Here is a 13,290-nt window from a genome sequence, read left to right as displayed (position 1 = left end):
TGAGGTGTCCTATCGGCAGTTAAGACTCGTAAAATACTCCATCTTTAGCAGTGCAAATAGTTTTGATGCAATTTTTGTGCACATAATATTAGATTTTATTAAAAGGAAAAAATATAAAACCTATAATGTGGGACAAGATCAGAAACAGACTCCTCTGATTACAAAGAGACTAGATTGTCCTGTGAGACATTGGGGTTAATGTTATAAGTCAGGGCTGCTGCTGGCGGCTGGCAATATAGACCCACAATATTACCCACAATGCACCAGGCATTAGTCCTGTAAGGCACATTATGTATGTGTCTGTGAAAGTATTAAATTAATGTGTTCATTTGAATACCAGTTCCCTAAAGCCCATTAACTTACAGCCACAAAGCCTTAATAATTGTATTTGAAAGTCAAATCTTCTTTTATTATGACTTGCAAGAATAAAAAAAAGACAGCTGAATATCTCAGGGAAAAAACACTATTGTGCATTTGACACAATGTGGAACTCCATTTTAAAATGTATTTACAACAATAATTCCAGGTCTGGTCTTAGTACAGAAATTGTTCATAAATCATCATTATAATGTACTTTAGTCTGTTGGCTGCCTCACCCTTAGAAATGAGTCCAGGGATCCATTTTCCATATATTCTACCACTATCATCACTGGCCTACCTGTGGATGCAGCAAAAGAAACAATCAGAACATTACATAAAGCACATTTTCCATGGCCCCAGAGGCACAAGTGTAGGAATGAGAATTTAAGTACCAGAGAGCAGAACAATTGCAAATAGATTCACTTATAAAATATCTGCTTTAATTATCAGAGAATTAGCTACATAGTCAAACATTTCAATACTAAAACAAGTGAGTTTAATTTGGAGCAAGAGGGCACAAGCACACTGCCCAGTCCTCTAACCATTCGCCCTCGTCTCTTTGGAAGGGGAGCCTTCATGTTTTTTTTAAATAAAATTGTCGAGCCTGGACCCCCTATGTGAGGTCTACTTCTGCCTGTCTGGAGACTGGTATGGTTCACCACAGTCAGTGTACTGACTTCCACACATGCTCAGTCCCGAACGAGCAGGAAAGAGGGAAGCTGATGGTTCAGTCTTACAAGATATGCTGGAAGATCTTGAAAATGTTTGATGGGCTGAATGGCCTCTTTCTGTGCCCTAATGACTCTATGACCCATCGCAGGCAGGATCTTCTACGTACCAGTGCATTCTATTGGACTTCCAGTGGGAGACCATGAATTTTCAGGGCCAATAGGTCATATTTTAACATCAGTCTCACTGCGAGCATATTTATATCCCTTCCCAAATATATGCACTGGGGGACAGGAATAATCAGACATAAAGTATGCAACAAGAAGTTTGTGATCACATGAACATAGGAAATAGGAGAAGTAGGCCATATGACCCCTCGAGCCTGCTCTGCCTTTCGATAAGATTATGGCTGATCTGATCTTGGCCTCAGCTGCACTTTCCTGCCTGTTCTCCATAACCCTCGACTCCCTCATAGTTCAAGAATCTCTTAGACTTGAATATATTCAATGATTCAGCTTCCACAGCTTTCTCAGGTAGAGAAAGTCAAATATTCACAACCCACTGAGAGAAGAAATTCCTCACCATCTCTGTCTTAAATGGTCACAGGGAGCGACAATACATAACTCCTTGATGTGAACTGCAAAAATCTGAAGGGTGACAAGTAGAAGCAGTTTTCTATTTTCATGCTACAGTCTAAATGTCCCTCTGGCAATGTGTTCAAATCCAACCGAAAACTTAAGAATATGTAATATTTAACAGGTTGCGGTGGAAATGCTGCAGCTAGATTCTTGAGAATGCACTCATCCTTCTTTATGTAAAAATATGCACCATTCTTAAAATAGAACAGTACTTTTTAGAATTCACAGCCATCTCTTATCTCTGTTAGAAAAGGCTCAGCTTTTAGGCAGTTCCTTGCATGCCTCAAATATTAACGGAATTGACAGTAATTGATAAATCTCTCCTGATGTCAGGTAAATCTGTTGTGTTATATCAAGCTTTGAATTCCCTTCTCTTACTTCGTAATCATATACATACACCAGGATCTCATCAGCAGATGTCCACAACATAAAAGTCATTATAAAAGCTGCTTGGTAGAGCAACATGACCCAGAAAAATAACATTTAAAAAAATCTACAGTTCTTAATTATTTGAGATGCGAACATCAATAAGTGCACAAAAAATATTTAGGCACGATCTGTTACATTTTCTTTCACGCAAGGGATTTTTGAAGCCCTATCTGGGACACAGCAGTTGAAAATAAAGTCATTACAAATGATGTTAAATTTAAACAGACATCTATTATCCCTTAGGGTAGGTTGTTTCTTACTTTCATCTTTTCAGTTCTTGCTTATGTTATTAAACAGCTGTCAGGGCCTTGATTTCTCTCTATAAATATCATAATCAGTGAAACCTGAGAACTAGCACAGTACTTGTCTCCAGTGATAAGGAAGACTCCAGGGAAGAAGCAATGGTGTCAGATTGAGGTGGTTAGTGCTGTGGAACACATGGTGGTCGCACCTATTGAGCTCTTCTGTTTTGGAGCTCCATCTGTAACCAGCTACAGGCATTCCCTTTCTCCTCCCTCCCATCCCTCCTCCAACCACTACCCCAGCCCCCACCCCCATCTTCTCTTCTGCATCAATCGCAGTCGTCTGTCTCTAACGTAGCAAAACTCGCCTTAACTTCATCTGCAAGTCTGTTATCCTGCTGCTCTTCTGACTTCGTTGTCTAACTTCCACCTACATCTGAGGACCTCACACCTGACTGTCCCTGGGGAATTGCAAATCTCTTTTGCCTGGACTGCACTGAACACTGGCTCCTCACTCTGGATGGCATTCCCATACTTCTGTATGTGAATTACAACTCTGCTCACTATTCCATCCGCGAGCCCCTTTCCCGGATCTTTTCATGCCCAGGGTCATTTCCCATTGGAACTACTCCAGCTGCCAACTCTGATTTCTAAATCTGCTCCCATCTCGGCTTCAAGTTTCACAGCAAATATGGGAGCAAGTTGCATTAAACGCTATTAAAATTATTCTGCCAAACTCTCCTCCTCCACTGGCCCCTGATGGAGCTTGCTGTCATCAGATTACATGTGGATGCTGATCTTTGTTTGTTGATGATATTACCAAGGAGAAGCTTGTAAATAAGGAAGAGGACGGGGCCAAGAATAGATTCTCAGGGGACTCCTGAGGCAATGGTGCAGGGGGTGGGAAGAGGAGATGCTCTGGCTACAATTGGATGGATAAATGTAGAACTTGGCAAGGGCAGTCCCTCTCAGCTGAAAAATGAAGGAAAGGCATTGGAGGAGGACAGTGTAATTTACCACGTAGATGGCTGCGGAGAGATCGAGCGAGGATGATACACTACCATTAGGCAGACTCCTAAAACAGGCCTTAGATCTGTTAAATATGCAAATTATGGGCCTTATGCCTCTTAAAGGAGCTATTTCAGAAATTAGCAACCAATGAGTGGAGCAGGTGCCGGGTCTAATCTGCTCAGAATTCTTCAGTGACTCCCATGGCTGCCATCCACGGGTAAGTTCTCAAAATGTTGTTGTTTTTATAAACACGTACCTGTGGAGCCAGAACAACAGAGTGTTCCTCCAACTCTACAGGAGTCACTATCAGCCCCACCATCCTCATACCTGGTCCAACCCCCTCTCCCAGCACATGCCCTGCGAGGCAGATGACCTGAAATTGGCTGACTGTGGAGTCATGAACAGCACGAGTAGCCAGTCCCAATTATTCAGATCTGGCTCGCGGACCAGTCCCTATCAAATGTTGGTGCTCTTGTTTCAGCCACCGTAGCACTGCATCTGGGCCCAGGCAAATTTTCAACCCAAATAGTCAGAGGAAAGAAAATGTCAAATGTCAATGCACATTTTCCAGTTTCCAATCCTCTGGCACCTCCCCATGTCTAAGGAAGATTATGGCAAGTTCTTCCGCTATCTCCACTCCCACTTCCCTTAGCAACCTGGAATGCAAGTCATCCGGACCGGGCGACCTATCCACTCTGAGCACAGCCAGCCTTTTCAGTACATCCTGCCTATTCATTTTCACACCATCCATTATCTCTATCTCTACTTTTACCAATATCTTATCAGCATCCTCTCCTTTAGTAAACACCAAAAGTACTCATTGGCTGAATTAAATCAGCCCCTCGACGCTGTGAGTCACAGCGGGGAGGCCCCTAAAATGCTAGTGGGAGCTGCCGGCCTCGACCCATGATGCCAAGAAGGCCCCTCTGGATATTAGCAGCAGTGATGAGGCCTCGGTGCGGCTTCCCACCACCAAGTGGCGGAGCCTTTGTTACAATATTAAAATGAGAATAATTACCATTCAAATGAAATTACCTCCCGACAGCAGCCATCTGATGCCGATTTTTCGGCTAACCGGACACAACTTGCATGCCTTCGGAAGCGAGACACTGGTGGGGAGGTGGGGAGGAATTGGGGGGGGGCAGTGTGTGGGGAAAACACATATTATTGGTTGCAGGGATGGTGGGAAGGGATTGAAGGTCAAAGGGAACAAATTTTATGGGGGGAAGCTCGGGATAGCAATAAAAGTTTTTTCTGGGAGGAGAGGACAATTTATAGATTACCCATTGGGGGGGTGGGAGACGGGATTTAAAGTTGAATTAAAATTTTATTTTTATTTCCTGGAGACTGGGACCTTTAAAAATTTAAATGTCACTGAAGGGCTTGAAGCCCTTTTAAAATGGCAGCGGCGCCGGCACACTGGCGCTGGATACCGTTGCCGGGGATGCGACAGCCACCCCCTTCTACGTTATCAGGGCAGCCGCTCCGCCTCCTCCATTTAAATGAGCCCCTGCGCATAATATCGCGGGGGCTCGGTGGCGGCACATCCGTGTCGGAAGGCTGCCGCTTTCACAGCGCACCGCCGTGGAGCATGGCACGCTGATAAAATTCAGCCCATTAAGTATTCTAACCTTGCCCAGCGCCTTTAAGCATATATCTCCCTCTTTGTCCCTAATAGGCCACATGTTGAAACAACTTGATTCACAAGTGTTATACTTGAAGTGTGAGCAAAGAAAAAAAGGCAAGATTACATTAGTAGCTTTTGAAACTGTGAACAAATTGAGAAGAATCTGAATAACAGCAGCTGACAGCATTAAACACAGAATAATTAACTGCTTTTTATTGTGGTGAGGAGGAAGATAATGAAGTGCTCACCGATGCACATTTTAGAACATTGCAATTGTCTAGAACTTAATCTTTTGCTGACATTTGCAATTCTTTTAATAATAAGACAATGCTCCAAACAAAAATGCATTTGGAATTAGTTACCAGTGTTTAATTGAAACTGCAGAATACTATCAAAAGCTGGTGCATCTACCAAATGTGTTTTAATTCTCTAAGAAATCAAACACTGATCAAGATTGCACCATTACGTCAAAGATCACACAAGCCAATTTCCATTCCCCCCTCCCCTAACCAGAGCGCAAAATGGGAAGAAGGCACCCAAAGTGCCTTCTGTCTAACAGGAACTGAATCTGCCTGTACTTGTGGGTTTTAATGGCTCCAGTTCTCACCCAGCACAGGTACAGGCATTGGAAGAATTTGCACCCAAAAGGGGGCTGGGCGGGGAAGGAAACTACGCAGGGATAATGGTTGCCGGCTTTGGGCCTTTTTTGGCTATTATCCATTGCTCATCCCTCTGATCCTTTAATAAAAAAAGAGTATCTCCAGGTGCCCTCAAGTGCTTGTCAACTGAGGCTTCTTGGATATCTGATTTGAGGAGGGCTGCGTACAAGCTCTAAGGCCCTCTTCTTGTGGGTGTCAAATAGAGACCCAGCAAAATGAGGCAAGTTGTTAGGTAAAATCACTTCTGCCTTATTAATATTATTATTCCATGCTTTACTTCTGCTCAAGGTGCAAGCGTTCCTGGGAATCCTTGGCAATGCAAAGGTGTTGGGGATCTAGCACTCCACCTACTTTTTTCTCTGTCCTGTACCTAGGAAATAAACAAAACCTAAACACGAATCAGAGGAAAATCTGTCCCATAGCGTGACCATAAAATGACAGTAACTATTACTGCAGCTAGAAATGCTAGCTAAGGAAGAGAAATGGGAAAAACAGGCAGATACCCAATTAGCATAGAATCTTAAATTAAGGATTTTGAAAGGTATTTCAATAATTTGTTAATATGTTTAATTCTTTTTTTAACAAAAGGACTTGCAATGTTAATTAGCTCCTACTTTGATATGCATTAACGAGCAGGCGTTATTTGGATTAATGGTTTGCCTTGTTATAATTCTGGACAAATCCACTATAGCCAGTGCCAGAACTAGATAAGAAAATAAACCAGATGAATGCATATGTATGGCTGGTGTACACGATATATCAATGTCATTTCTCAAGCTCATGTTGGTTCTAGTTCAGAATAGGCACATTTCTAACAATTCATTTTTTTTTATCAGGAAGGGGACATGTTTTGCTTGTGACCTGAGTACAAAAAAAGCTGGTCTTTGATCCACACCCTTCTTGCCTCGCCCAGTGTGTCTGGACTATCAAATTCAGACCCAGTCTCTATGCAGCCCAATCTTAATTTCTTACAACTATATTCCAAAAATAGCAATAACTTGTTGCAAATTAGAAAGTACAGAACATAAGTCATTAAGTATCATTCTCAATTAATGAGGATGTTACCTCATGTCTACTAATGTTTTATCATTTTAAAGACTTATCATCAAAATGGCAAATTGCTGACATAATTTTGTCAATGAATAATGACGGTACTGCTGTCATCTGCTGAAGTCTGATATCTCAAGGGCGAAATCATTTTAGTTGACAGATCTGTTGTGTTGAACAGCACAGGAGCAGCTTCAAGCTAGAACAGAGCAATGGGGAGAGAGGGAGAGATAAGACCCTTCATAAAAGGTGATGAGAAGTGTCAGAGAAGACCGAGTAATGGCCTGAAGGTAAAGTACGAGCATCAGGAGACATGAAGGGGAAATCTGGACATGAAATAAAGCACTGACAAAGAAGCAATACTGACTTTAGAACAAAGGTAGAACAGCAAATAAGAGGTGAAATTAAAGACCAAAAAAACTGAAGACAAAAGTTCCAAATATCCTCGAGGGCCTGTGTGGCCAAAAGTGGGGCAGGACAAGATCTCTGCCAGTTCCAGCATCCAGTTTGTCCCAAACCCAGGAATTGAGCTATTAACATAAAGATGACAGCTGGCCAACCCCTGCAGCACTTTTTCACCCTTGATGCTTTGTTAGGTCAGGTTCTTCTGGTCAAAGCCAAAAGCATCTTAAAAAAAATGATAGATTTGGCAGGCATCCCATTTAATAGTTTCAACTTACCCTCAGAAAAACACGGAGCTTCAAAAAAAAACCTGATATTCACCATATTGTGGAGAAATCATCACTATGGGGCGCAATTCTGTCAGGACCACATTATGTAAGCAAACCTGCAACATGCAAATATAGTTTGTATTCAGGGAAAAGGGAACAGAATTGGCAGGATGTGTCATGGGTATTGTCATGCCTCTAGTCCTGTCTCATTAAGATGGAGGGGAGAGGGTGCAAGAAATGGCTGGCATTCCCACTCCTGTCAGCCTCTTGTAATACTGCTGAAAAGGGATGCAGACCTGGTGGAAACTGGCTCCCCCCATCCCCCAACCACGCCCCCCCACCCCCCACCCTACCCCAGATTGACTTATTTTCATGTTAACAAAGAACAGGAATTTCACGGCTCAAGAATTTTTAAACTTTCTAGTAGAGTCAATGGCAACAGATCCTTAGATCACTTGTGAGTCTTGGCCAGCAATTAAGCCCAATGCATTAGAGCAGTAAATTAGTTATCATAGTTTAACCTGGAAAAATGATTCACTATTTGAGTTAATCAGCTAATAGTTAATGACTAGAATCATTCTATTCTAATATATTTGTGGTCAAACTCCATTTACAAGAAATCAACAATACAAAAGTGATATACCATTTGAATATTGGTTTTCTTGGGTTGAAATTGTGCTGTGCTCCACCACTAAAGCACATATCAGATTTGGTTAGCCTAATCTTTTAACAAAGATGTTCACCCTATCGATTTCAAAATAAAGGACAAAGAATTTCACATAAATTCATTATTGGGACAAAACTTGGTCTTAGCTCAAACTAAGAGACCTGAGGCTGGCCTATCCTTGTGCCTTGGGCCTCATTAGCACAAACTCCCAGTGTCTCTCTCAATTGCGATGAAGGTGGAGTCAAGGAAGCATTCCTGGTAGTCCTGCCTCCACAAATAGGTTTCTATATTTGTAAAAAACATACCTTTAATAAGCGGTCACTGAAAACTCCTGAGTGGAGCAGGTCCAACACTAGCCCTGCTCATTGAAAACAAATATTACATCGGGACCTTCAACAGGCATTAGGCTCCTAATTAACTTATTTAAGAGGCCTAATACCTGCTATAGATAGCCGCCCATGATACCTAACAAATGGACTCTATTAATTGAACAGTGGGTTGACCGCCTCACAGATTGGGTTCCACTACTAAATTGATCAGTGTTGTGCCTATTTTATACCTGAACACAGGTGCAATGCAAACCAATTTCTACCCCATTCCACAACTCAATTCAACTCACTGAAATCCTTCTAGCTGTCATGAATTAAAAATAATTTCATGCAGCTTTAGACTGGTGTGTATGTATATGCACACGAAAGAACAAACATAACATTTTAACAGGGCATCGAGGGGCAATAATATATCTTATTGAAATGTTTTCTGTTTTAATAAGATGTAATAACATGTACAATAAAGTATAATTAAACCTATACATGTTTCCTGTTTGATCTCAAACAACAACTTTTTAAGAACATTTTTACGCAGAGTGTGGTAATGTCCTGGAACTTGCTGACACGAGAGTGGTGCAAGTGGAGACTATTAATGACTTCAAAAGCAATTGAATGAGCACTTGAAGGATATAAACTTAAAGGGCTATGGGGATTGAACAGGGGAGTGGGACTGATTGGATTCCTCTGCGGAGATCCAGTATGGACTCGATAAGCCAAATGGCCTCTTTCTATGCCATAAATGATTCTATGACTCTATAATATGAATTCTGAGCTCAAATTCTGACCATCATTTCCAATGTGTGGAATATTTCCCAATACAAATTTATGGGTAATTTTAACTCCCAAAAATGGATGTGTTTGGGTTAGGAGAGAAGCTACAATTTAAAACATTTCAAACCTGACTCTCACCCACCCACTTTGGGTTTTAATGTGGGCAGACCAGTGGCAGGGGGAAGGGAGATGGGTGGAGTTGGGGGAGCAATCAATCCGATCTGATCTCAGGAGGCGGGTTGATTAGTAACATTATTTAAGGAGGCCTCGTGTCTACATTTTTACAAGCTTTTTGTGTTAAATTCATGCTGGCTGGGTTTCCCAGGCCTCAAGAAATCCGATAGGTAAAAGGAGGAGAGAAGCGCCAGATTCATAAAGTGCCTTAAATTTCTGATGAAAGGTCACAGACCTAAAACATTAACTCTGTTTCTCTCTCCACAGATGATGCCAGACCTGCTGAATGCTTCCAGCATTTTCTGTTTCTATTTCTGATTTCCAGCATCCACAGTATTTTGCTTTTGTAAGTGCCTTTACAGCACAGCTTGGGGGCCAGGATCAGTGTTTTTCCACCAGCCCAAAAATCTTATTGGTGACTCCCCATCCCCCACAATCACCCTCTGCCCCCCTCCCCACACTGCTGACCAACACTATGTTTCCCCTGACCATGCTCTGTACCAATGCACCCCCACCTACCCCGCCCATGACCACCACTACTTGGACTAACAAGGATGATTTTATGGTTCAATAATACCGTCATCTCAATAATAATAGTACACTATGTCCAACAGCTTTTCATGATTATATATTGTTATACTGTCACATTTCAACCTGCAAAAGTTTGGAGAAACGCACATAAATGTAAGAAAAGTATAATACTTTTTGTTACGACTCCCTCCAAACGAATGATGTTAGGGTGGTCAAATTGGCCCATGATGCTTGCTTCTCTGAGGAAATCCCTCCGTTGTCTGTCCATGTAACCTCCTTTTAGGGTCTTAATAGCCACAGGAATCTCCCTTTTTCCAGGTGTCTTTAGCCGACCGCTGCAGACCTCTCCAAACTCACCTAAAAATGCAGATCATTAGACTCAGGAAGTTACTTTGATAAAATGCAAAATAATTCTGTCTAAATAATCTAATATGGTTATTTAATTTTAATCAGCATATCCAAAATATTCAGTGGGGATTGGTTAACTGTTTTATTGAGTTGATGTAACCTTCTTGCTATACTCTACCAATAAATGGGGCTCAGCTGAATACTAGAATGGTTTAACTATATTTAGCTCCAGAGTACATTTCCTGACTATATCCACAATATAATGAATGTGTTATTTCACTGCAAGAGCCCACTTACGTTAAAACTTACTTGTGCCTGTGGTATCTGAGTTGCGGCTTATTTTCTGCTTAAGAAAGATCATTTGTGACTTGCTGTTTCCGCTCTCTATATTCTGTATATTCCAGGAAATTTAACTGAAGTGCTGAATCTTTGGACAGTTATTAAACACGCTCTTATTGAGGCACGTAGCTGATAACTGTTAATTTAAATTATTTTTCTTGTCCACCCTTATTTATACAATTAATAGTGTGCCACTGTTCAATTACAAATTACTGTGGTCTTGTAGGGTTATCCATATTTTTTGAGCTGGAAGCAAGGTGTTTGTCAAAACTAACACATTGATGGCTTGTGATCAGCTGGAAATGCAAGCCTGCATACACAAAAATGTGAGACTCCCTATAGAAAATTCAAGACCCCCCATATATATGAAGAGTGAGACCACCACATGCAAAAAAAAAGATATATATATATATATTTATATATATACACAAGCAAATGAGACTCCCAAATACAAACTGAGATTTGCCCCGTATGCAAAAAATGCCAGTTTCTCTATCCTGCCTCCTCCTTTTCCCAAAGATTGAAAAGATGGAAACTGAGCTGTTTAAAGTATTATTGTCTGGAGGACAGGTAAAGTCTGTTTGATTGATGTGAAAGAGCTGTTCCATAAGTGGTCAAATACACCAATCAGGGAGCAACCTTTCCTAGTCCTCTAGGCCCAGGTCACTTAAAGAATTGAAGTCAAAATCAGATTTGTGTAAATGCTAAAACCAAACTGGCAGGGGCTTTGTGTGCTTGATCAAAGGATCTTGCAGACTATTTTCGGGTTGCTCAGTCCCAATGTAGAACCTTGGCTGCTGGGGGTGCAAAATTGAAAGACTTACCCTATATTACTTAAAGTGATGGATGATGGAATGAGTTAACACAAATGTCTTTCCACCTCAGGGACTTGAGATCAAATACAGCTGAAACTGTTGGAATTATCTCCTCTTGTGACTGATTTTATACAAAATGCATTTGGGAAATTTTAACTGGGCTCTTGGTGACATGGACTGCTAACACTAAATATAGCAATAATTTGAAAAACTCACTACTAAAGGTCATGAAGATAGGCAGTACTACAGTTTGAAAAAATGACCTTTATTTTGTATGTGGGGTTATGGTATGTTTTAGTTGGTGAATAGAAGGAACTTTATTCTGCACCTGCCCATATTTTTGGTTGGAGATGTTCAGTGTTGCCACCAAGTGTTCAAAATGAAAAAGTATTTCTCCAGCACCAACATCTTGTACCTTGACAATTCTGAAAAGAACTACATTTCCAAGAAAGATAGAAAAAAAATAGAATACTAAAAGCATGGGAATGAATTGCAAAAATGCATGACTAGTCTTCAGAATTATATCTCCATGAGTCCACATTAAGATTAAATCACGTCTTGATATCTATTTTCTGATATTGCGCATGAACTGAAATGTTTGGTGTGACAGGCTGAGAAATCATTGTGTGAGAAAATAGTTTTTGCTGCTATCCAGTGACTAACATAAAGATGGCAACTTTGTACAATATTGCCAGGCACCAGAATTGGACAAATGTCACAGGAGCAGTTTGAAACTTTACAAGAAAAATGCCACTGGGTTTTCCTTTAAAACAATGGTCAGCTGAAGTGCAAAACAAAACAAATCCAGAACTGAGGTACACTATGTTCTTGGGAGTCACAGAAATGATCTGAAATGCTAGCAATTGAATAATACTTTATCAGTCACTCTTAACTTTAGTTCTGAAAAGCTGTCAATATTTGTGTAATACGTATTTGCTATGCAAGAAATTTTAAAATAAACATTTCCTATTTTACAAGAAAACTCAAGAAATTACTTTGATGTCTTCAGAAGGTTTTCACAGCATGTGCATTTTACTTGCGATTCGTGAGCTCGACATAACATTAGAAAATAGTCTCACAAGGATCCCCCACTGACTGTATGTTAATATTAAACATTTGTTTAATCTACAAGTCGAACTGTCACCTTTATAGAAAAGAACAGCCAATCATAAATCATAAGTAGCAGAGATGCTGATAGAGTTTGGACTTTAAAAGTGATTTCTGATTTTTTTTGCTTATAAATACTTTATTGACTGGATTGCATATTTTTTCCCAGGAACCCACCAATCTGGTTGCTAAAAGTGGTGCTGTTGGAGTATGTTTAAAAGACAATGAAGGCGATGTCTTAATTGCTGCTCTGATAATGTTTAAAAAGGAGGTGGTAGTGCAACCAAAATAGTGCCTGAAACCAAAGCGCTGAATCAATGCTACAATCCCAACTATTCCAATTTTTGGGTGGACCTCAATTTGAAAGGCCTGAGCTCTCAACAGAAAAACGCTGGAGCCTCACTAATATACTTTAATTGAGATCAGATGGCGCAGTTACAATCCCCAATACCATTTTCATCTCTGCTGCCATCAGTCCCCTCTACTGACCACAAACCATGAGCAGTACAAGTCAAGAGGCACTTGTTGCCACTGATATTTAAAGGGATCCTCTGCTACACTCAGGTAAAGCTATAGGAAGGTTTGAGAGACATTTTGCTTGCATTAGATAATATTGTTTGCTGCTAAGAGATTTCAACATTCTTGTAGTTATTGTAGAATATTCTGAATTGCACTTTTCCTTCATGGGGGCCCTTCTAGCAATTCCACTCTGGTAAGACGAGGAGGAGCAGCAGGAAGTGAAATGAGCAGAGAGATGTAGCTGTAGGGAAATTAAATAGAAGACAGTGTGCTCGCAGGAAACTTTATCTTCCAGGGTTTATAGATCCAGGAGAGCATTCCTGCAGTTCTCTGAGAA

The 13,290-nt window shown here is 40.8% G+C and overlaps 1 protein-coding gene across 1 annotated transcript in view; it reads right to left on the bottom strand.

Moving 5' to 3' along the window:
* The window catches only part of epha6 (eph receptor A6), an 888,039-nt gene that overhangs the window by 55,664 nt on the left and 819,085 nt on the right, over window positions 1–13,290 (bottom strand). The window contains exons 11-12 of the mRNA XM_068040607.1: window positions 9,997–10,182; window positions 597–658 (exon numbers count right to left, since the gene is read on the bottom strand). Of these exons, the coding sequence (XP_067896708.1) occupies window positions 597–658; window positions 9,997–10,182 (248 nt within the window). The remainder of the gene's footprint in view (window positions 1–596; window positions 659–9,996; window positions 10,183–13,290) is intronic.

The sequence above is a fragment of the Heterodontus francisci genome, chromosome 10 (assembly GCF_036365525.1).
Source record: "Heterodontus francisci isolate sHetFra1 chromosome 10, sHetFra1.hap1, whole genome shotgun sequence".
NCBI classification, from domain to species: Eukaryota; Metazoa; Chordata; class Chondrichthyes; order Heterodontiformes; family Heterodontidae; genus Heterodontus; species Heterodontus francisci.
This window is presented reverse-complemented; position numbering and strand designations above follow the sequence as displayed.